Genomic DNA, 23806 nt, shown 5'->3' with positions numbered 1-23806 from the left:
CACAATATTAAAAAGGAAAAATTCAGATGCCTTTTACTCATATTTATTTCTTCATGTTCATAAGGGCAAATAATGTTTTTTACATTGTGTTTTGTGGCAAATAAGACATAGTCATTCATTCATTCATTCATTCATTCAGCATGAGTAACAACCTTGTATTCATTCATAAATAATCCATTATAAGACAAGAAACCTTAATGATTGCTAATGTGCCTTAAAAGAGGAATGTGTTAAATAGCATATGTCGAGTAGCGTTAAGATACTCATCATCATATCCAGCACCACTATTATTATTATGGGAAGAAGAAGAATATCCCATGTCTAATAGGAAAAATACTGAAATTTGAGTAAGTATACAGACAGCTTTAAGCCCAATTAAAAATGGTCATGTTGGAAAATATGTCAGCAATTGTAAATATGGGCTACACCGTGGTTCAGTGCATTCCACTTACATAAGGTAGGCAGGTCTGCTTTACTTTAGCACCTGGACAGTCAGACAGACGGCAGAGGGAGGCAGAAGCGCAGCGGGGTCCGGGTCTGTCCACCTCTCCCCGGGCGTGTGTCGTATTTAACAGTTACTCGCGAAGGACAGAGTCTGTAAAAACACAGTACTCAAGGAAACCGTGTCCAGTAACTTTGGACTACTCTGATTTTGTCACTTATTTTTATGTGTTGTCGACACTTCCCGACGAGAAGATGAGCGGCGGCGTGACGCGGGCGGTGGAAAAGGGAGAAGAGGACGACGAAACTAAAGTGAGTGATGCTGTCTGACACTAGTTTAAAAGCACTAACTACTATGTTTAGCGTTGCACTCACCCGGATTTCTTACTGGGCACATTTTGGTCCACGATGACATAGTTCCCATCAGACTTCCCAGTTTTTAAGAGCAGTTTTTCATATGAAAGCGAAACTTTTACCCGCAAATAATAATACTATTAATAACCTCACATGAACTATGTAAAATAATGTGACGTTAAAGCAAAAATCTATCCTTCCTCCTCCTTGTTCACGATATTTGCATCATGTTTCCTTTGCTGAACGGTGTTTTTATGATGATGGCAAATCTAACAACATCACTTAGGATGAGACTTAGGATCCTTGGACTGATATCTAGTGATATTTCTCTAACAGTGTGGTGACATGATCATGAAAATTTTAAATCACGAAAAAAGTTACATGCATCATGCTTTTGGTCTCAATTTATTGACTGAAATTTTTAGTAATACTTAATAAAAATTTGAGTCAACGCTTCTACTCACCTTAGACCACCAACACTGTTAATTATAAGCTACGACTATTTAACTAATGACTCTTTTTTAAAATAAATAAATGTGCTGAGGTACTCAATATATGATGCAGTGCTAACTTTTATTGTTGTTTACTTAAAAAGTGGAATAATGGCAAAAGATGTGGGCTGACCACCAATGCTGAAGTCACTTCAATCAGGGGACTCTGAAGCGCTCACTAATTTTTTAATGTTTTAAACTTTCAGGACCTTAGAGATTAGTTATTCATACCTCACAAGGCCCTCGAACTACAATAAAGTAGATCAGGGGTGGGCAATTCATTTCCCCAAGGAGCTGCATGAGAAACTATTAAACTGGTGAAATTAACCAACATTCATTTCATCTCTTTATAAGCTTCTTAAGGAAATTAATTGCCCACATTTGGACTAAACACTTGCTGCTGTATCCTATAGAAGCTGCAGAAAGAAAAGTGACTTTGAACTATAAATAATGCTAACTGCAACACATATATGTTTTAAAGCAGAATTTATTAGCGCATATTTGGCAATCCAAGCCAAAACTGTGATGCCGCACCTGCATCAACAACTTCTAAAGGCAGTATACTTCTGATGTCACATATGGCAATAATCCTGGTATATCAGAAATCAAAATCTAAGCAATAAAAGCATTTAAAGTAATTCCAAATGTTCTGTGATTTCAAAGAATAAAAACACCTCAAGCAAGTCCAGCCACTGTATTGCAGTGCTTCTTGTTGCTTGACTTTAGCTTTATTAATAACTTCGCCTGCACAGAAAAACAAGCACTACCGTTGTAGATGCACCAGTATTGCTCTCATGGGCTCAGGAAGTGGAACGGATCGTCTTCCAATCAGAAGCTGGTTCGATCCTTGGCTGCTCCAGTCTCCAGTCTTTCCCAAACTGAGTTGCGTGTGAATGTGTGTGTGTGTATGATGTTTACATAGAAAGCACTTACATGTATAAAGAAGTGCTTTTGGGAATGCTTAGAGTGATCAAGTATAGAAGGGAAGTGCTACACAAGAACCTTAACCTTGATCATATACAATAAACTTTTTAAGAATGAACTGATGTGTTCACACAAGGGAAATGTAAACGTTATCAACTCATTAAACACCAGTGAACAATTATAGCCTCTAGCCGTGTTTTGTTTTTGTTTTTTATTAAAGATACAGTAACTGTAATCTTTCGAGCCATTGTAGAATGATGACAGAGCAGGTGACCGGACATTCAAGAAAGTCAAATTTACAGGGAACTCTGAGCGTTACAGAGCTCATTAAGAATGTGCCGGTACTTGTTGGTTTGGTAGTTAAGTAGAAATATGATCACTGGCAATCAAACAGTTTTTTCTTCTTCCAACTGTCTTGCGCATTGTTTTCTTGAGATGCTTCTTTGTAGATGCTAAAATGACAACTATTTATTGTGAATCTGCCAAGTAAAACATTAAACATTGCGTGATGCTGTCACGCTCGCGGTTAAATGAATTTACTGCTTTAAATCAATGATTTTATGCGTGCCGAGTCATGCCACATGTACTGCATGGTGGCAGCCTGAATGAACAGATAATTTGTTTATAAAGACTCTTGGCAGGAAGCAGAAATCTTTCCCAACACATGCACTCATGCTGTTAAAGCATTTCTCCCTCTGCTGATAGATCTGGTGCAACAAATTCATACGTCAATGAGAACTGTGTGTGGTTTGGAGGGGATCTTGTTTGTGTGGACTGTTCTGAGGTCGTTCTTGGCTATAGTCACAGCAGACGCATGCAGCTGAGAAGACAGCAGTGTTTTCACATTCAGTTAAGTAACTGGTGAAATAAATTGCTAAAAAAGTAAAATAAAAGCAACCAAATTATTTCATATTCTGAATCGCTTCTCCACAACCATGCTTGACAATTGGTACGATGTGTTTGTGCTGATATGCTGTGTTTAGTTTTCTCCAGATGTAGTGCTTTGCATTAGGGTCAGACATCTTAATTTTGGTCTCATCTGTCCAAAGGACATTGTTCCTGTCTGCGTTTTGTCCTGCATCCTTATGTTCTCTATTCTTTTTCTTCTCTTCCTTACCTCACTCCCAAACCAGCTGTGTCAGATTGCTGCCTCTGTTGGAGATTTCTTCCTGTAAAAAGAGAGTTTTTCTTCCGCAGTCACAAAGTGCATCCTCATATGGGGTTGCTGAGTTTTTCCCCAGAATACAAAATCTTTACCTTACAACAAAAAGCACCTTGAGTTGACTGTTCTTTTCCCCCTGACTTTTCAAAAAGAAAATCCACCAATGTAGCCAATATTAGATTATTTTACATCATAAAAATGTATTTTAAGGCCACCTAATGTGAAAGAGTTACAGCTATGACTTTGTAGAATAGGTTTAGTGCCATCAGAAACAATTTAAGGCGGTTTATTGTAGTTTTATAGCTAGAAGTAAAAGTGCAATGTTAGCTTTTTGTCTCAAAAATCTTCCCAGTTTTCTTATTCAGAGAGCCTGAGACCCACAGGTGTCGAACTCCAGGCCTCGAGGGCCGGTGTCCTGCAGGTTTTAGATGTGTCCTTGATCCAACACAGCTGCTTTAAAAGGCTAAATGACCTCCTCAACATGTCTTGAAGTTCTCCAGAGGCCTGGTAATGAACTAATCATTTGATTAAGGCATGCTGACCCAGGGTGAGATCTAAAACCTGCAGGACACCGGCCCTTGAGGCCTGGAGTTTGTATATTGTGTACTGTATATTGTATATATCAGGCAGAGAAAACATGTGGGTTTTTTCACCTTAAACATGGCCTCAAATAACCCACTTAAATGCATTTAGAGGTTTATTTTGTATTAACTAATGGTAACAATAATTTAAGGGTAATTTTAGGGTCTCTTGTGTCATGGTGTGTGAACATGATGTGAACAACAAGCGTGTTCCAGGTAAGGATGTTATTAAAATACCTTAGCTGGATTCCAATGTGGTTTTCTTAGCTCCATGGTGTACTTGGAGAGCGACATGGGAGAGATCGCGTGCAAGTCTTTTGTTTGTACTGCAAACACGTCTAAAAGTTATGTTGGCACTACCCGTACGTCAACAAAAACAACTGAATGACAATGACAGCTTTAACCGAGGTTAAAGCAGGCCATTTTGATCATCACTTAGAAGTTAGTGAAAGAATATGGGGATTTTACATATGTTTGTACATATATCACTAAATCAGAGCACATGTGTTTATATGATTTTTTCCTATGTCAAACATGAGTAAAAATGCTTTGTTGATGCTCTATAAATGTAGAAACACCATATTGTTTAAAATTGTGAAAATGGTCCTGCACAACTTTCCAAAGACTAAATATGTCAATTAATGATTTTGTACTGTCCAATCAGAAAACCAGATGATTTAGATCATTAGTTTACTAAGAAAAAATAACAAAGAAACCATAAAATAAGCATGTTTAAGAGTCCTTCTTAGACGGTCTGCTGTCCCCTCATTTGACCAAACAAATGATTAGTAGACTAGAAGTTGAGCTGTCGCTTCATTATAAGCTTAGAATGGCCACGAAACACATGTTATGTAACAGAATATCAGGATTAAGATCATTTAGGAGATGTGCGTACTAAGTCAAAGATAGTTGGATAAACATGCACTAACATGAACATATTTGGTCGGTGCAGCATTTGACTTTTGTTTGCCTGGTTTTGTTTGCCCTGCACACACTCACCGTGCCAGTAACTTGTTATATAAAGATACTTCATTAATCTCTGTTATGTAACTCTTAGCACATTCCTCAGTGTGCTGCAAACTACCACTGTCACTATGTGGCAGATAAACGAGATCATTCCTCATGCGTACAGTAAGATACTAACAGATCAAAGAAATCATTAAATGCCCAAAATTAGCATGACATTCATACCCATGATGAGTGTATGTAAAATTGTAATCACAACTGCTTCCCTTTGTCACATTCATCAACAAAAGATGTTAAAGCAAAAGCTCTTATGGTTCTTATGTTTACACTCGAGCTGACCATTGTAATATTCGTTTAAATTCAAGGCCAGCAAAGTTTTTAGTCCCCAGCTCTGTATAATCTAATCAGTGGAAATGCTCCCTCCAGTTTTTTCCATGCTGTATTTAACATCGCAGTCCTGCAGGGGAAGCTCTGAACTGCGTGCCTCCTTGAACTGGCACTCTCGCTGCAGCTCTGACGGGAGAATAATCTGGAGGGGAAAAAAAAAAAGGGTTGGGCAGCTGATGCAGCCTCGCCCAGCCATGTAAGGCAAGACAGCCGTAGCTTCCCATGTACTTAGTCACACAGATAGAGACAGTCTGGATCGCAGCTGCCTGATCATCCCCGGGAAGAGTCCCAGACAACTTTCTCAGCCCAGGTAGATGTAAGTGTGATTCTTTGTGAGATAAAGTGGCATGGTGATTATTATCATGGTGATAATTATGAGGGTAAAGTCTGTGATGGTTCTTGTGGTTGTAATATTTTTGTTTGCATGGTGAAGTATAGAGCGGTGGTTGGCAGATGATTCATTTAGCTTTGTCTTCCCAGTAAACCAGTCGATACATGATCTCTGCAGGGAAGTTCTTCAAATGAACATTGCCTTCTGTTTAATCAGCAAGATTTATCCGACAAGCAACCACCAAACTTTTATTATTCAATCTGAATTTACCTGATTCTGTTAAATTTCCTCTCACCTCCTGCGTGCTAGCAGCGGTATTTAACTTGTTACATAAAAGTAATTGTAAAAGTGCCACCTCCTATTTGTCAGTAGTTTTCTTGCGTCATGAAAAAAATATTCAGCTTTCATTGTATTAGTGCAATATTCTTTGGGGATTATTCATGAGAGGAGTCTATATTAATACCTATAATGTGTATGGCGTACGCGATCTGGTGGAGCAGGATTTGCGGATAACAAAAACTTGTTTTAAGCAGATAATTACGTCTTCATTCATAAGGTGTTTAGTCTGTTGCTTAGTAATAAAACACATCTGTTTTGACTGGTGGTGGAGATGGGTAGGTTTCACACATGGCTGTGAACTCGGGGGGTCTTGTGGGGGTTACTGCTCGGCCTGGTTTTCCCTTTCCCAGTTTTTAGCTTGCTTCAATGATCTCTGAGTGGCTGATCCTTTATTCGGTGTTGCTCTTTGCTTTCACTCTGACATCATCTCCAGATCAGTGAACAGCAGTCATGGAGGAGTTTGTTGCCCCCTTGGTGGGACGCTCCTCTATTGATTGTGTGAGGTCACTGGCGATAGCGGGATGCTCTGGTAGCCCAGACTCGTAGGGGAAGCTGTGATGCCACCTACTAATCAGTACTCATGAGTCAGGCTGGACGGATTTATAACCAGCTGTTTTCATGTCTCCTTTCAGTCTCTTCCAGTAATGATGATGTGATCTGCAGTGTTGTTGACTCTTTGATTATCTCAGCTTCAGAGATAATGACTACCTAATTCTGCTCCGCTCCACTTACACTGTCCCCCTCATGCTTTTGTGTTCTGGTCTGAGATAAGCCAATCTTAAACTGCTCAGCTAACAGTTATACAGGATTAGGAATAATGAACTATTTTGATCATTGTTGAAAAAATTATCTACATTAAATAAAATTCTTTTTTTCTTTCCTCCAGTCAGATTACTTCTTTGCTTACATAGTAGTAAACTCCATATCTCCGCAATATGAGCTGTTTTCATCATTTTATATGAATCACTGAAGTTACACCCTCTCATTACATCCACTAAAGGAGGTAGAAAGAAGTGGAAATGCATACAGTAGCTTTGGCACCTCTCAGTATTCCACTTCCATTGTTTTTTATGCTGAATGCTGGACATTAGAGACAGAAAACAGACTCTCCCTTTGGGCTCTCTGCTGCTGCTCAGTTACACAGTTAACCTACAGTTTGTCTTTTTACCAGAACGTTTATCTCGGCACTTCGTTTGCATTTTTGCATTTAATGCTTCACGTCTTTATTGTAACAGCACAGAGATTCGTAATGATTTGTTTAACTAGTAACTAAATATTATTAAAGCTGTTGTGCTAATTTCCAGACCAAACTTTATTCTCACACACCAAATCGAAAAGTTCGAATCCCACGTGGTTAGGAGTGCTGTTCTCATAGCCAGAACTGTGACATCACACAGTGCCAAGAGCAAAAAAAAAAACAAAAAAAACTGCATGAAACAAAACATTTTGCACAGTCTGAAGCATGAGCTTTTGGCCGATTACTTGCAGACTGCTAGTTCTACTTCATGTTGCACAAAACAGTTATTTAATGGTGCTTTGTTCCATGCCTTTAAGGGAAAATCAATCAACTCTCATAGAAAAGCACATCCCTCAGTGGCTCTGATATGATCAGTTAAACTATTTTCATGAGCTTTCCCACCTTATGAAACACTTATATTTGAAAAGATAATATTTCTTTGTGCAAAAAAATGCCACTTAACTTTGCACGCTCTGTGTTCTTTAGGCTTTGAGGTTATATGAGGTCAGGCTTTTATAGAAGCTCTGAGCTGCACAGACAAGCCTGGAGAAGCTGCTCTCACAAGCGTCTGCCTCTTTGTCTCAAGAGTGGAAGCAGATTATTATCTGCACTGTAAATGCACAGAGCAGATGAAAGGGTGGGTTTTATTATATTCATTGAAAACATGTGAGTTAGCTCATGCCCATAGAGCAGATACATGTAGATGGTGGAGGTGTGTAGATATGATGATTTTGGAACTACACTGTACAATCTGTAAATCTATAAATGTAATCGATCTTATATGTTAATGCTGTTTATCCCTCTAATGCAAGTCATCCAGTTTAGGAAATAGCTGTACAAATCCCTCTAATTTCTTAAATATAACAGAATTTAATGGGACATTTAAATACGATCTACCCTGGTAACTGTACCACAGAAGAGACCATCTAAGACCCTCGTGCTAGTGCCAGGCTTTATAACAATGATGGTGTCTCCACTCAGCTAAGCTGAGATGTTAGCAAAGTGCACACTTACTGGCAGGTGCAGACAGAAGTTTTTGCAAGTAACAGCTTGCAACAAGGCTTTGGACTTTTTTAAGTATTGGGATGATTCCTGAAAAGAAACTTTGCAGCTGAGTTTTGTTTCTTTTCTTTCTGGCTCTTTGTGCACCATAAAGAGAGTGACATCTGGTTTCCTAGTATTCCGTCTAAGGCAGATATTTCTATAGGTGATACTTTTAAAACATAACACAGCGTAACTTAAACCACAGGCCTGGGGAACATGTGTCAATCTGATTTTAAGGAAACTTATGCCCTTAAGTCAATCTGTTTTGCCCATACATGCATTTAATGGCTTTGACATCAGGACTTAAAAGTCAGCACTTTCTTCTATGCAAAAAAAAAGCATTCAGCTATTCTCTGTTCTATTTCACCTTGGAGCGTGATCACAGGTAGAGGCCAGCTGCTCTGTAATAACACATAATAACACTTTTTTGTAGGAAAGGTGGTTAATAAGTCTTGCAGTCAATTGTTGGGACTGTTTTCATGCACCTGGCCCCTCCAATATGTGCAGTCAAGTCATTTTGTGAGCTCTGACTTGTGATTCATTACAACTATTACTGTCAGCAGAAGAATAGCATGTGAGGAGGTGCACTGCCAGCTCCGCCCAGGGTGCGCCTGTCCCATGATCATACCTGCGTCTCTGTTGAGAGCAAAGCCCTTGAGGTGTCCCTCCCTCAGATCAAAGTTTCAGACTTGGCTTACCTCTCACCGCCTCTGTGCTGATGGTTTTCAGGTGACACAATCGCGCTCTGAGAGCTGCCATTCAAGCTAAGCCATTTGTTTGAATTGCAAACAGAGAACTGGTCGCTTACGTCAGTAGCCAAATGTGTTCCCCACATTTGACGCGTTGTTTAACGTGGCATGTTCACGCATGCACTGAAATACTCCAGAATCCAAAATGTGTTTCCACTCATTCACACAGTTTCATTTTATCCCAGAAACCATTGTGATGAGCAGCCACTAATCAACAAATCACCACCAGTCAGTGGGCGTACCCCCAACTGCCTTGCCACAAAATTACTGGAAGCCTGACATGGTTAAATGGGATTTCGCAGGAACGAAGGCATGGCTGACTAATGAATTTGGAAGTTATCGTATGTGAAACAAAATCTGTAAGCAATAATAGCAAAATATCTTATTCTAGGATGCGCTCTACTTTCCATCTGGTGGTTTTCTTGATTAAAAGTGCTTTTCAAGTTTAAACTCTGAGCTTGTTTGGGATCACTCTGTTCCTAATATCTCTAGTATGTGTGTCCATGTGCTCACAAATAATGCTTTCTTGAAGCTGACGACAGACTGTGGTATGTAGAGTACGTGTCAGTGCCTCTCAGGTGTCATTTTCCCTGGAAGCAATTAAAGGTGTGTAAGTAGGAACAATGTGTGAGAAACATTACATTTACTAAATTATTTCAAAAACATGCTGGGTGCCACTGATGAAACAGGGAGGTATTAATATTGAGAATATTATAGAACAAAGAGCGTGTGAATGTAAAATATGATTCAGGTGGAGTTTTATGGCATTCTTTTGCAGAACCAGAAAGGGAGAAACATCTGCTTCTTTGCTCTCTTTGCATTTTATGTGAAACACAAGCGTCTCAAATGCTTGTGAAATACCTAAAATACCTTTGTGACAGAAAACAGGAGGCTGGAACTGGAGAAACATATTTGATGAACAGCAGCTGTAAACATCTGGTGGTTTGCTTTACCCAGGTGTATGCAATACAAGTAAACAAATCAGCATACCTCAAACTCATGCTATCAGGAGTGTTCGAACACTCAGCATTTTCTAGGCTTTTGTCATAATAGTAATAGTTTCTAAACTAAAAGAAGAAGACAGTTACAGTGCAAGAGCTTTATTTTTGCCTCAGGCTTTTAAGCTGCGTGTCATTTTTGCAGCTACCTGCTGTCCTCTGTGGTCGACGCCCACACGGAATTTAATTAAGGCCACTGATGACAGCGTGTACAGCAGATCCACAAAGCACACAGTGTTTTCATAGGAGCTCGGCCTAAACAATGACTTAGCATATTAAGCACTCCATATGCTCATATACTGTAGGGTGGAGACACCCTGAAAACAAACTATACATGAGCTATACACTCCAGACATAGTGGATTTGGAGATAAGATAAAAATGAACTGTTACGTAGCTCACCAGCAATTAGAGTGTTATCCTTCACTTTCAGGGGATTTTGTTTGTCAAAAGGACTAAACCGTTTGTTTTCTTTGCATATTTGGACTAAAGCAACACAAATACACCTTCATCCTCTTAAATGGGTGTTCCCAGGGACAAGTGCGTGTTTTTACAATATTAAGTATTTGTTTGCTATGTGGCTTGACTAAAGTCACAGGTGGGTTTAGCTGACTTTCTCGGATGAGTTAAATGTATTTGTGTCTAAGTTTGTGGGAGAAAACAATGAAAAGTACCCCTCAAAAACTAATTACTACAGCAAGTCACGCTGATTAGCATGTGAGCTTAGATTAAAGAGTCCTGATCAGAACACAATGACACGTACTTCCAGTGAAAGAGTACTCTCACTGGCGGGAGTGTCTCTGCCTTATTAGGACAACAAGATGCAACACTATTGCAGCAATCACTGGCAAGGACAGTTTAAGGAGATGATCCACACAAGGGCACATTTACTGGGATTCCTACTGCCTCACTCACAGAGCAGAATTAACTAGAACTGAACTGAAATATAAGTAGGCGATATATCAAAATAATAGAATAGAATTTACAAAAGTATACACATATAACGATATATACAAAATAGAATGCAATGCACAGCAGTAGATTCGATCGAGAGAAGAGGTCACATCTCTCGGATCAAACATAAGGCATGATGCATTGATCAAAAAAAAACAGAACAGATACTATAAAAATGAGTGGGACAGACTAGACTAGAATGTAATAGAAGAGATGGACAGTTACAGTGAATTACGTTGCCATGAGTTATGTTATTCAAACCATCTGAATCTTTCTGGAATTTCCAGTGTGTGTGTGTGTGTGTGTGCGTGTGTGTGTGTGTGTGGTATATAAACTTTAGTTTATAAAAGCCTGCATGACAAATAATCTCCGTATTTTCTGTTTCCGTTGCCAAGGCGACACGTTGACTCTGGAGTGACTAAGCAGTCACGGATGTTTTGAGTTGTGATATTTTTGTCCCTGACTGGTCAGCCTTGGTTTCATTTTCTCCAGTGTTTGGTCATAATCACCAGACTTGGCCACGAGGGCAGAGTGGAAATGTCTCCTCATTGGCGGTTGCTAGGCTTCACAGTTTAACTGTGTGGCATCCAAGGAGAAACCTCAATAATGGGGAAGTTTTATGCCCACTCCCGCCCCCCAAAAAACGTTCTCTCTCTCTCTGTCTTTCAGCTCCACCCTGTCTTTCAGTTGAGACTTTCATTTTGAGCCCTGCTTCATTTCCCCGATGCTTCATTTAGCACATCTTCTTATCTCATCTTTCATTTCAGGACCGTTGCAGGCAGCTTAGACTCAGCTTACAACGTCGAGACCAGACAGGCAACACCTCACAACAGCACAACAGTAAGGTACAACTTCAAAGCAGTTTTAAAACTATTTGTTAACTGAGAGAAAGAGAGGAATGCAGAATGGGAAGTTTGATATATACATATGAGGGTTTGTGTTTGTTTTTTTGTACTGATTGTAGGAGAGCACCATAGAAGTTGTGCCGCCGCAAAAACCTGAAGAGCAGGAAGACGAAGTTGAAGTCAGACCTCACATAGAAGTTGAAGTCATCAAAGTATGTGAGCTTGTTTTGCTGTCATGTTTATTGATAAAGTGTAAGCAACTCCACACTTCGGTTTTAACTGAACTACAGTCACGTGTATTATCTAACATGCCGCGGTCACTGTGTCATCCAGTTTTACCTCGGAAAAAACACACCGGAAGAAAGTGTCAAGATGCTGACGGACGAGGTCTCCCAGATTCAGGAGGTCAGTGTGTGGATGAATCAAAGCTGAAAAGCTATTGGTGGAAAGCAGAGTGTGTTTCTTTAAGCACAGCGTTCAGGTGTGTCAAGGGTATACCTGTGGTTCTGTATAGTACACATCTTTTTAATGCCTGATGTGTTTTTGTTTTTAGGTGAGGTATTGTCTGAAGTCTCTGAGACAGCAGATGGCAGCCAGGCAGAATGGCAACAACAACAAGGTACACACCCTCTGCCTCAGAAACAGTTCAACAGATTATCTTTGGTCCGGCAATTTGGAAGAATTGTGATTTTAATGCCTTAAAAGGATCAAAAGGTTAAGTATATTACAAGTTATGTATATATGTGCTGCATATAAGGCTAATTCCCTCCTCTAACCAAACAGTAAAGATCTACAGTGAATATCTACCAATTTTACAACATCTACATGACATTTATAAAACAAAAGGAAAAGGCTTTTTTAGATGAGCTTTGCCCTTAAAATTGTTAGCAGCATCTAAGTAAAATGCAAATAACTGAGTAGAGTTAGTGGTTAACAATAGCCTCCATATAAATGATGGAATATTTAAGAGTTACAACTGGAAAATGACTGGCCTAGTTTAGATGTTATTTGGCAGGGTTTAGATGTGCGGCTTAATCATTCATAGATGCTCTGTTGCTTGTGAGAGCTTGGAGATGACTATCATTATTTATTTGAATGCAATTTCTTTAAGTTGCAAAGACAGAAATATCTGCCTGTATCCTTTAGTTTGATACCAAATGCATATCAGATAGAGAAGACGTTATTATTCAGCATAAACTTGTAACTGCATTTGAACATGAGTAATTAGTTGATAGGTGTATTTAGTGTAATTTAATTTAATGTAATGTTTTTAACACATTACAATAGAAAGTGACCTTTGAGTGCAGTCACTACAAGACCTGCAGCTTTTAGAGCTGCATAGGTTGCTGCTTGGTCTTTGTGAGTGTTGAACTGTGCTCGTGTGTCACCTTCTCTTAACCTAAGAGGCTTACGAGACCTGTATGGCCTTCACAGCTGACATATGGAATACCCAAATTATGTAACACCTTAGTACTCCTGCTTCTTGTGTGAATGTGTGTGTGAATGGGTGGATGACTGGATATGTAAAGCGCTTTGGGGTCCTTAGGGACTGTTAAAGCGCTATATAAATACAGGCCATTTACCATTTACCATTTCTTGGTTTAAACATGAACACAGCGTGTCACAATATTAATTGTGTAGACCTGAACTGTTTTTTATTTGATGTGCAGCTTTTTCCGCACTAATTCCACCTCCCATTTGCTCCTTTTTCCTATTCAGCATCCAGCCAATGGCTTCAGAGTCAAAGCACCCACCAGCCAACCAGGTGTCATCAATGCCAACGGCGTCCACGCTGATCCTTACGTAAGCTCGCCGTAGTTTTCAGAATTATCTGACCTCTTCTGAGGCGCTCCCGTGTGTGGCCTTTAACATTTGATTATTCATCAGTTTGAGATGAATGAAATGGGGAAATGGAAAAAGTCACTTTCAGCTGCAGTTCATTTGAATGCATTCAAAGTTTTATTCAAATGACAGTGGTGATGGAAAAAAAATGTCTGACCCTGCAGCTGTTCCTCATTGATTCAAACCAGACAACTGCCTGCTTTTGCAGAGAAAATGCTACCCAGGCTTTCATCAGCTCATAACAAAGCTTACCACACACACACAAGATATTGTCTTTCCCATGCATTATTCTCGACTTGGCGGATCATAACAACTGCTGTAATTCAACACCATCTACCAAGCAAGCAGTGTCGGAGCTGAAGAAAGCTTGTGTGTGCTTGCTAGTCAAACCCAGTATCTTCTATGTATCGTATATAGGTAAGGTAGGGTCAATTTACACTTCCCTCTAAGTGGTTTCAGATTGTATCACAGTGCATTAGATGTGTTGTTTCTCTGGTAGAGGAAACCATTCTGTCTTCCCAAATAGGAGCCTTGAGATAAAAGATTATCTGTGCAGAGTTTAACAGCTCCTTGTCTAAATGATTTTGTTACCTCAGGCTAGACCATGCAGCCTTGTAAACACAAAGCAAATGGCCTATCAGCAGCCTCTTTTATCAGTTTGTTAGCCCATGTTGAGCCCTCTGGTTCAAGAGGCTTGTGAGATTAAATCTAATTGAGCATGTCGCTTTCTGTGTGTGTGTGCACTCTCAGGTTGGGGATAATCAGGAGGAGAGTGCGAGGCTCAGAGAGGTGACCAAACGCCTGTATGCTCAGCTGAAGGAGATGGAGAAGCAGCATCAGGAGGAGATCGACATGCTGCAGGTCTGTATCAGGAGATGAGTTACGTGGCACAGCTTCCTGTCCACTGCAGCTATGACTCACCCCTCTGCTGCTCTCTCGCGCCTTTAATCGTCCTTGTTATCTGTCAATGTTATCTTTGGATTTCATCCCTCATCCTGTGATCCTCCACTGTTTGGATCATTGCTCTGCAGTACATTCATCTGTCAGGACATGTAGGGGCACCGCCCAAAGACAAATACTTTACTTTACATGTGCAATTCTTTACTGTTAGTGACTCCAGCGAAATAAAATTACGCAACAGGAGGATATGAGACATTATTTACTAGGAAGTTATCGAAATCATTTACATTTTTTTGACTGAATTCAGTTTAGACAGAAATAGCCGAGAACAATACATTTAAAAACAAAACATACAGTCACTTATCAAGCTAAAGGGGATCAATTATCCTGATTTTTATATCAAATATACTTTGTTACAATGAAGGTTTCAAGTAGTGAGGTCAAGTATGTACAAGCAATACCTGTGAGCCAACAGCTCAGGCTTTAGACTGCATTAAATGCTCAGTTTCAGCAGTTTTGTACTCGTAGCTCTGTGTGGGATCATAGTGGGAGGATATCCTTAATATGGTCATCCCAGGCACACAGATCTGCTGTTTAACGTATGTTTGTGACCAAGAACACGTAAAACTACTCTAGTAGAGTCCAAGAATATATCTGTATGCATAACAGGTTCCTTTTAATGCTGCCAGGAGAAATTAATAAAGCTTAGAATAATTAATTTAGCATTTCTAAGAAGCCCTGAGGAGACAGATTGGCAGCCTGTCCCGAGGTATACGCCGCCTCTCGCCCAGTGACTGGGACAAACTTCAGAATGGATGTATGTTTTGCCACAACTAGTTCAACACTTTGAACATCTCATGTAACAATAAGCCATAAAAAGGTGCAAATAAAATAAAACTGGGGGTATTGGAACTAAGCCATATGTTCCACTCAGGTGGCAACATAAGTGAAAAAATACATGCTGATTTTCCACTAAAATAAAATCTAAAATATACCTTTAGCTAATACTTATTGGAGTCACAGTCTGTTAGTTCAGTTATCTCAGGGATACTAACTGTGGCAGTGAATCGGCCTTATCAAATCAATGAAAGCCAGACTCAGGTCTTTATATTATAGCACACCAAGAGGCAGTCCTCACACTTTGATTTTCCTTGCAGGCCGAGTCAAACGAGTATCAGGCACAGCTGGCTGAGCAGACAGAGCGGCTGCAGAAGGCCGAGGAGCAGTCTGCAGAGAGAGGTCAACAGGTGAAGGAGCTGCAGAAGCTGCTGGGAAACATGGAGATCGAGAACGGCATCCTCAAAGACAAGATGGCTGCAGGAGAGGCGGAGCTGCTGCAGCTTAAAGCAGGCGGAGAGGAAGCAGGAGAGAAGGAGCAGAGGTAAGACTGCACACAAACTCGTAAAAGAAGAAGTTTCTAATAAACCAATAATGAGGAAAAACTCTGCATAGAGAGCACCGTATAAGATCTTATCTGATTGATATTGCGTTATTTAAGGGAACGCCCCTTTTATGTCCTCCAGTGAAAGAGAAATACATCTTTTACTCCAGTGCTTGACTGTATATACGCTTTCTCATGTATCTGCTTTCAGGTGTGCAGAGCTCGAGAAGGAGGTGGCTGTCCTGAAGGAAAAGATTCATCATCTTGACGACATGTTAATGAGTCAGCAGAGGAAGGTCCGCCACATGATCGAACAGGTATTTATGCACATAAGCATGTAGCCTGGTGGTGCATAGTGTACACAGACACACACAGACTTGCAAGTTGCCCATAAACACACACACACACACACACACACACAGGAAGCCACTAATGAGAAAATGTGATTTCTGAGGAGGCGGACACATGAAGTAGAATTGATTTGGGGGAATGAAGCCAAGCGGAAGCATGTGGTGAAGCAGAACCGCTGGTGATAAATAAGTGATGATGCATCTGCTTCAAGCAGACAAGCATCTTGTGTTATTCATACGGTCTCTCATTGTTTGTTTGTTTCATCTATAACGCAGCTCCAGAACTCCCGCACGGTTCTCCAGGAGAGAGATCGAGCCATCAGGGATCTGGAGGAAAAGGTGGCTTTCCTGGAAGCAGAGGTGAGGAACTTTCTAAAAAATGCAAACAGGCTGGATCAGTGAATTTATCCCGGTTTTCTTTTGTTTTTAAAGCCTTTCTTTGCTTAAAAGATGACCAAAAAAAACAGCTGTAGCTTTCTTAAATGAGCTTTTTTAATCTCATAATAAAAAGAGTCTGTTATCCCCTGTGTTGTTCCTTAAACATGGCAGACATAAAAGAAGGTGGTGCTCAAAAAAATGCACTTTTTGCTCCTGGCTGTGCCCAGGCATGTTAGGAAAATTCGTTGGCCTTTTATTTCAATGAAATTATATTTTTTTTCCAATCGTTTATAGATTTACAACATGATCAGAATAAATTAGGTGCTGGTCACAGAACCATGAACAGACTATCGATGTCAGGTTTGGGTCTTTTCATGGGCTTTGCCAACAGTAGGAAAATATAAAATAGCTTTGTTGTTTGAAGTAAAGCTGTACCTGTGTAAAGCCGAAAGAATGCACCGTTTAACGTCGTTAATCCTGTTCCTGTTTACAGAACAAAGAAATGCATGACCACATGGAATACTACCTGGCAGGCCAGGCTCTTCCACCCTCATCTACTGAGAAGAAGCCAGAGGTTGTTTACAGGTGAGCCATCACTTCCTAACTTACAGTCCTTTCTATTAGTCATCCTACAGTCAGATGTCTAAAATAATCTCCTAACATTTCCCTCTTTCTTTTTCTCCCCCACCTCTGTGCAGCAAACCGCTGACACCGACAACTCAGAGCAGCAAAGCCCTCCCATTCATCAAAGTCATTGAGATCAAATCATGATTGCAGAGACAACCAAAGGAGTTAAAAACTGTGTACATATTTATATATTTAACCATATATGTAAAATGTAGCTCTGCAGTGATTTTTTTTAATTTTATTTTTTATAAAGGCTGTTTTAGCAGACCTCACGCACATTCTGTCGATACCTCGTTGTTGCTTCTAGGGCTGTTCTTTGTATCTTCTTTTGGTTTCCTCAAAACAAACAGGGATCCATGCAGAATCCGAATAAGCTGTTTCAACAGGTCAAACTATAAGGCGTGTCAGTTAAACGCTGTTGCTAGTCTAGGTCAAATGCACGAATAATCACAGTGATTCTAGTGTTTTCCTGATCAAAGTCACTCTCGGGGTTCAGGGTCAAATTCCTCAGTGCTTTGCACCACATTGCCAATAGCATGCGTGCAGTTATGTTGTCAGCAATAAAATTTGATTTACGCTTAGCTGAGAGGTTGGGTCAGTCGTCATACTATTTTGATATAAGTTTGACCTTGTTTTAGCTATGCAGGGACAGACTGAGTACTGCCTCAACGTGCTTATTGTACAAGCCAATCATGTTTTGTGCTGAAAGGTTATATTTCATTACGCATATTTTGCTTGATTATTAACATAATTATGCATTGTTCGCATTGACTTTGCTGCTTCTTCCTGTCAAATACCTTGTTGCAGTCCAGGATGCATATTTTTAGAAAGTTACTTTATACTGTGAAGAGTGTAGATACCCTGAAGTTCAGTCTGCGTCACTTTTCTGTAAACTTTGTCCAGTTTTATTTAAATTTAATAAAATAAATGGTTTATCTGACTCAGTTGATTTACAGCGCTTTTTTTTTTTTTTATCATGGGTTACCTCACACCGCCACCTAGTGGAAATACTGGGACAATGATTATTTTAAAAAAAAGAGGGTGGGAAAGTTCTCTCAAAACCACAAAAACTCTTTTCTCATCATATAAATACCCATCACACGTATGAATTTAATAAGTTAGCATAAATATCTTACATTTGTACATTATTCAAACATTTGTATTTACAATTTGAACTCTCAAGAAAAAATAATACATTCAGTTGACTTGCTGCTTTTACAAAAATGAAATGAAATCTTTTTCAGGTTGGCAACAATTATGTTTTCCTCTGCACACATTAAACAGCAAACACACACATACAGAAAAGGAAAAAAAAAAAACACCCTGTGACAGCAAGACTTTAACAACTGCATCATTTTCTAGATCAAAAATATAGAGGATGTCTCTCGCTGTCCATTCTGAGCTTATTTTAAGTTTGATATTTTTTAAAGCTCATTTTTAAAGCCAACCAGTCAGTCTGCTACAGCTTTTTGTTTCCCAGTAGACTGACCGCACACCATACAACCATCCTCTGACAGTCAGTGCATCACAGCGTGCTCTCCAGTGTGTTGTAGTTGTCTTTGAAACTTTTGAGCTCCAGAAAGTGTTTGGGTCTCTTGCTGCGCTGGCCGGTTGAAGGCAGGTAGGTGACCTGGATGGTGGAGGGAGTGCTGCGGACAGGAGAGCCTGTCAGGTCCTTGGCGGCGGACTGGTGATGCTGGTCGAGGCTGGTGGTGCTGGAATAGGCCTTCACACTGAGGGTGGTAAAACAGATGATTTCAAATGTACTGCATAAACTGACAATGCACACTGCATCACTTGCTGCAACAGAAATAAGACTGGTTTCAAGTCTGGACCAGTACGGTGACACTTACACGTCAGCCAGTTCGTTTAGAGCTTGCTGATATTCAAGAAACTCGGGTTCCCCAAACACCTGAAACAAATATTTAAATCCACATCAGCAGATGAAAGAATTAAACTCGTTATATTTTTGTCTTTTATCAACCCTCTATCAACCTTTTCTGTCAATAAGAGTTGCTGATTCAATAACTGCATGCTATTAGGCCATGTTACTGAAACTTTCTTTTAAGTGGCTCTAACGTTGTTAGACTCAGACGCTTAGCAAATAAACTTTCATGTGATGTGAAAACGTAATCAAACAGGAGATGAGGCTTGAGTTGAGGAGGAGGAGGATGAGATGGAGAGAAGAGGGAGAAGAGAGAGCAGTGGTGGAGGTGGCAGATGAAGAAGACATCTTAAATGTTCCCACATAGTTTGAAAGCAATAACTGCAATATTTAAATTAAAATGATATCTATAATTAACACTTTACGGTAGCGTTAGATTTTCCATTCTTTCTGAATTCTGGAACCTGAAACATTCTAATAAAATTCTGTTGGGATACAGCAAAAATGTAGTAAAAACAATGTTTATGCACCCCAGTCCCATGACGAGCGCTGTCGTAGCCTTCAAGCAAACGGTCAATAAGTGCACTGCGGCTGCTCTTTATCAGAGAGTGGGAGTTGCGCAGCTCAACCAGCCAGTTCCTGAAGCTGCGTCCAGTAAATGCGCTGGGGCTCCCACTTATCTCCTGCAAAGGAATTCCTGTGGCAGAAAGAGGAAGGAAGACAAGGTGAAGGTCAGGAAAGACGTTTTAATGCTTTAAATGGAACAAAAACAAATATTTCACTCAAGCGTGAAAATTTTGTGCCACCACTGTTTGGTCAAAATTACAGAAAAAGCTGAGAAATACTTAAAACTTTCACTCAGTGGACATATTACAGCTAACTGGCAAATGGTTAGCTGCAATATGTCCAACAACGATTATATCATCTACTGATATAAAATCAGTAATATAAACAGACTCAGAGAAATCAGGCTGGTCAGCAAGAACTCATGAACACGGCTGCAAACCACCACCAGTCAACTCAGTGGTAAGCTACATCCACAAAGCCAGTTCAAACTCTACTGTGCAAATATGGGCCTGAACTGCTTTAAGTTGGACTCAGCTGAAGCACAAAATGACCCTGTCTTCTTTTGGATATTCTGACACTTCCACTGGGATAAAGAGGAAAGGTGCTATCCAGGATCAAAACCCATGTCTATGCACGTATAGGGGTGCATTACTGCAACAGCAACAGCACAGCTTGCATATGTAAGGCTCCATTAATTCTCCTTGACATGTTTTGGAGCAACATCATGCTGAATCGATGCTAAATCGCCTTTTGCATGCTGGTGTAGTAAAAGAGTTAGGGTGCTGAACTGGCCTCCCTGCAGATCAGATTTGTGACCCACTGAAAAAGAATGAAAAGGGAGCCTTGAACTCTACAGCCAAAATCCTATATCAACCAAGAACTCAAAACTACAGCAATATAAGTAAAACACTTGAAAAAGATGATGTGGGTTTGGACAGCTGTGAACAAGCTCAGCATGTTCAAAATGTCCTCCTTGAATCCATGAACCTTCTCTGAGGTCTTCCTTTGTTCCTCCTGCTTGGCACCTCCATATTCAACATCTTTTTCCAGTATATCCACCATCCCTCCTCTGCAGATGTCCAACATATCTCAGCCTTGCTTCTCTAACTTTGTCTACAAACTGCTCCGTCACACTGAAATACTGATTTCTAATCCTGTCCATCCTGCTCACTCCCAATGAAAAGCTGAGCAAATTCAATTCCTCTCTTTTTGTGCCTGTCAATGGAAAATTGTACTTAGTAGTCAGTATAAGCTTTTAATGATATAAGTTTGCATATGATAGAATACTGTATGTTGACCTCTGATGACTTAGACTGTTGTCCACTACAAGACTGTTTTATAAATTTTATAAATTCACAGCGATAATAGCTGAACAAGCAGGAAGAGGAGAGCTGGACACTTTTATCTGCGCTCCTTAACAAGAAGAGGGGCTGCGTCCTTCTGAAATCTCACAACACACACCTGAACCACTCTTATCTTCACTCCCTACGCACTAACATTCCTCTGCCTATGAATAGACGTATTCACTGTTGTATTGCTTTGTATATAAATAAAGACCAGAGCGGTAACAGGGCGCTGATCACAGGGCCCCCACTCTGTTGTGAGCATTCTGTGACCGCCCTTGCAAGTAAAGATCTACAGTGTGTGTCTCTTCACTCTTAGACTCTCAGCTGAAGAAGTGTCATTTAGAATAAATCTCTTGACAGTGCCCTAACCATAAAACCATACATCATAGCAGCTCCTTCCCATCTCCACCTCACCCAAGTTACTCAGAGCTCCATCCATGCCTTCAGCACCACCAGCATCTAGACTCCAGGAGACTCTGTCCTAAATGCTATGACCACTGGGATTTGGTTCTGCCATGATGAGTCATTGGATTCCATTCACCAAATACATTATTTAATTTCTCTCTATAAATCATGTTCAATTATTCCTAATGACCCCCTTATTGAAATGTATTTGCTCTTGCTTCTACCTCTCCACCTGCTCCCTCCTTTTACTACAGATCACGATGTCATCTGTGAACATCATGGATCATCAGAGACTCCTGACTGACCTCATCTGTCAACCTGTTGATCACCACTAAACTGGAAGAGGCTCTGAGCAAATCCACTGAGCCAACCTGTCGCTCCTGCTGCACGCTTCACCCCGTCTGACTGTTCAAAATGAACATATATTTTCAAAATAACACAATTATTACACTAAATGAAATCGTGCCCACTGTCACGATGAATAAATTTAAGGAACAAATTGTAACTCTCACCTGAGTCACGGATTGCATCCAGAGCTTTCATCCTGTACAGGTAGTTGTAGCAACCTTTGAAACATATGATATCATATTGTTACGTTTCAAAAATAAATAAATAAAAAGGACAACATTTGCTCAAAATGAGTTTAAAAAGCTGACTGACTTATCTGTGATGCCCGCTTCAGTCTGTCGTCTTCTTCTGACAGGAGCCGAGGTTCATAACGTATCTCATGAACTTTGGACAGTCTGGACTCAATCTCCTCCCTCAGACCCTGTAGATTAATTCATAAAGAATTAATTAATATTAACGCACAAAGAGTAAAAAATAATAATAATAATAATAATAATAATAATGAAACGGTAAAGATCCACGCCTTACCTTTGGTGCATTGTGGCCAATAGGTACATGAGGCCCTCGGCGGGATCTCATTGCAAAACGCATGATCTGCCTTTTGACGAATATAAACAGCAGTACAAACACCTGAACACAAAACCAAGGGTGACAGCAGGGAGGTTAAAACTTATCATAAATACACCACCGTGTACCAGGTATCTAGCTTTTACTGTAACTTACTCACCAAGCTTCCATAGGCCATAACCAAAACAACATTGACTCCAGATAACGGAGATGACTCTGCCATACTGCTTGTCAGTGCTTACAGTCTATTCGACGACGAATCACTGTACAGCTTCAAAGTATGCTTTGAAAAAATAAGATATCAGCAAGTGAGCTGACCCTTGTCTTTCTCTTCATGGGCATCATGCGCTAAGTTATGCTACTTAGCTTTCTGTTAGCTTTGAACTGTGAGGGCGGGGCCAGAGCTGATTTCCGCTTGTGAGTGTTGGATTACCGTAATAACCATGCAAGAAGGACACGCTAAACAGACTTCCTGTCGTTATATGATGCTGAGTATCTAGGTTATTATAATTATCTAGAACTAAAGTACAAACAAAGAACTGGAATAAAAATTAAAAATAAAGACTTTTTGCCCCAAGCAACAAAGTAAAATTCATTTGTAAACACAACCTGCCTGAAAGAGCTTCACAATTTATATCATATATACATTATATCACTGTTGGTGATATTTGTAACGCATTCAATGATCTATCTAGAATGTAATACTTATACATATTATTTTACCTGTTTCAGTTTTTGTGTATTATTATTATTATTATTATTGTTGTTGTTGTTGTTGTTGTTGTTGTTGTTGTTATTATTATTATATACAATACTATGCAAACGTATTGCGCCAGCTTTGTACACTGAACACAGTCTGAACCAAATATTTCAAATTTGTATTTATCACTCCACCAGACCTGGTGCCACTGACTTTCAATCCAGTGCTTGTGTAATTTAGCATATCTCAAACATTTCTCCCTCTTTTCCTTCATTAAGAGTGACTTGTTGACAGCCACCATTTCTGAGGCTTTACGAACAGTAGATGGATTATCTGATGGTCCAGATACATCCCTCAGGTCCTGTGTCAAGTCTTTTCTGGATTTTTTACTTAAGGACGTGGCTTTTAGATATTGTTCATCTGCTAAAGATATTTTTAGGTCGGTCTTCCACTGCTTCTATCCTCCTCATATCCAGTTTGCTAGAAACAAAGTGCCTAAAGATGCAATTCACAATTGGTTCTTTGTTGTCTGTTGTGTGTTGGACTAGACTAGAAATGAGTGAAAAAGCAGCCAATGTCCAGAGGAAAACTTTGAAAGACATCAGAATGCCTGGAGAACTGGTGCTCACACATTATCACACCATTTATGCATGCATATACTACATATGAGGGTGTTATTATGAATATACTTGTGTGTATATATAGAGT

At 39.9% G+C, this 23806-nt stretch overlaps 2 protein-coding genes across 5 annotated transcripts; one reads left to right on the top strand and one right to left on the bottom strand.

Annotated features, from left to right (window-relative positions):
• The first annotated feature begins 503 nt into the window (after nucleotides 1-503).
• Nucleotides 504-18220, top strand: tuft1b (tuftelin 1b). 4 transcript variants are annotated; one of them, XM_031739535.2, is made up of 12 exons: nucleotides 504-753; nucleotides 11725-11802; nucleotides 11922-12014; nucleotides 12136-12207; nucleotides 12356-12421; nucleotides 13522-13605; nucleotides 14395-14505; nucleotides 15702-15925; nucleotides 16137-16242; nucleotides 16552-16635; nucleotides 17147-17238; nucleotides 17352-18220. In XM_031739535.2, exons 1-12 carry the CDS (start codon nucleotides 697-699, stop codon nucleotides 17422-17424), a joined length of 1140 nt encoding a protein of 379 aa, XP_031595395.1. In that variant the 5' UTR covers nucleotides 504-696; the 3' UTR covers nucleotides 17425-18220. The 4 variants fall into 4 exon arrangements, with proteins under 4 accessions (XP_031595395.1, XP_031595396.1, XP_039461671.1 ...); XM_031739536.2 differs by lacking the exon at nucleotides 504-753 and adding an exon at nucleotides 5462-5622 and having other exon boundaries at nucleotides 11725-11797; XM_039605737.1 differs by lacking the exon at nucleotides 504-753 and adding an exon at nucleotides 5469-5616.
• Nucleotides 18221-18366: 146 nt separating this feature from the next.
• Nucleotides 18367-22800, bottom strand: LOC116320043 (protein C1orf43 homolog). Its single transcript, XM_031739548.2, has 7 exons — nucleotides 22559-22800; nucleotides 22360-22461; nucleotides 22144-22252; nucleotides 21996-22049; nucleotides 19696-19862; nucleotides 19134-19192; nucleotides 18367-19013 (listed from the first exon to the last, which is right to left on the bottom strand). Exons 1-7 carry the CDS (start codon nucleotides 22619-22621, stop codon nucleotides 18806-18808), a joined length of 762 nt encoding a protein of 253 aa, XP_031595408.1. The 5' UTR covers nucleotides 22622-22800; the 3' UTR covers nucleotides 18367-18805.
• Between the last annotated feature and the right edge of the window lie 1006 nt (nucleotides 22801-23806).

The sequence above is a fragment of the Oreochromis aureus genome, linkage group 22 (assembly GCF_013358895.1).
Source record: "Oreochromis aureus strain Israel breed Guangdong linkage group 22, ZZ_aureus, whole genome shotgun sequence".
NCBI lineage: Eukaryota > Metazoa > Chordata > Actinopteri > Cichliformes > Cichlidae > Oreochromis > Oreochromis aureus.
The sequence above is the reverse complement of the archived record's forward strand: the minus strand, read 5'-3'. Positions and strand labels throughout refer to the sequence as shown.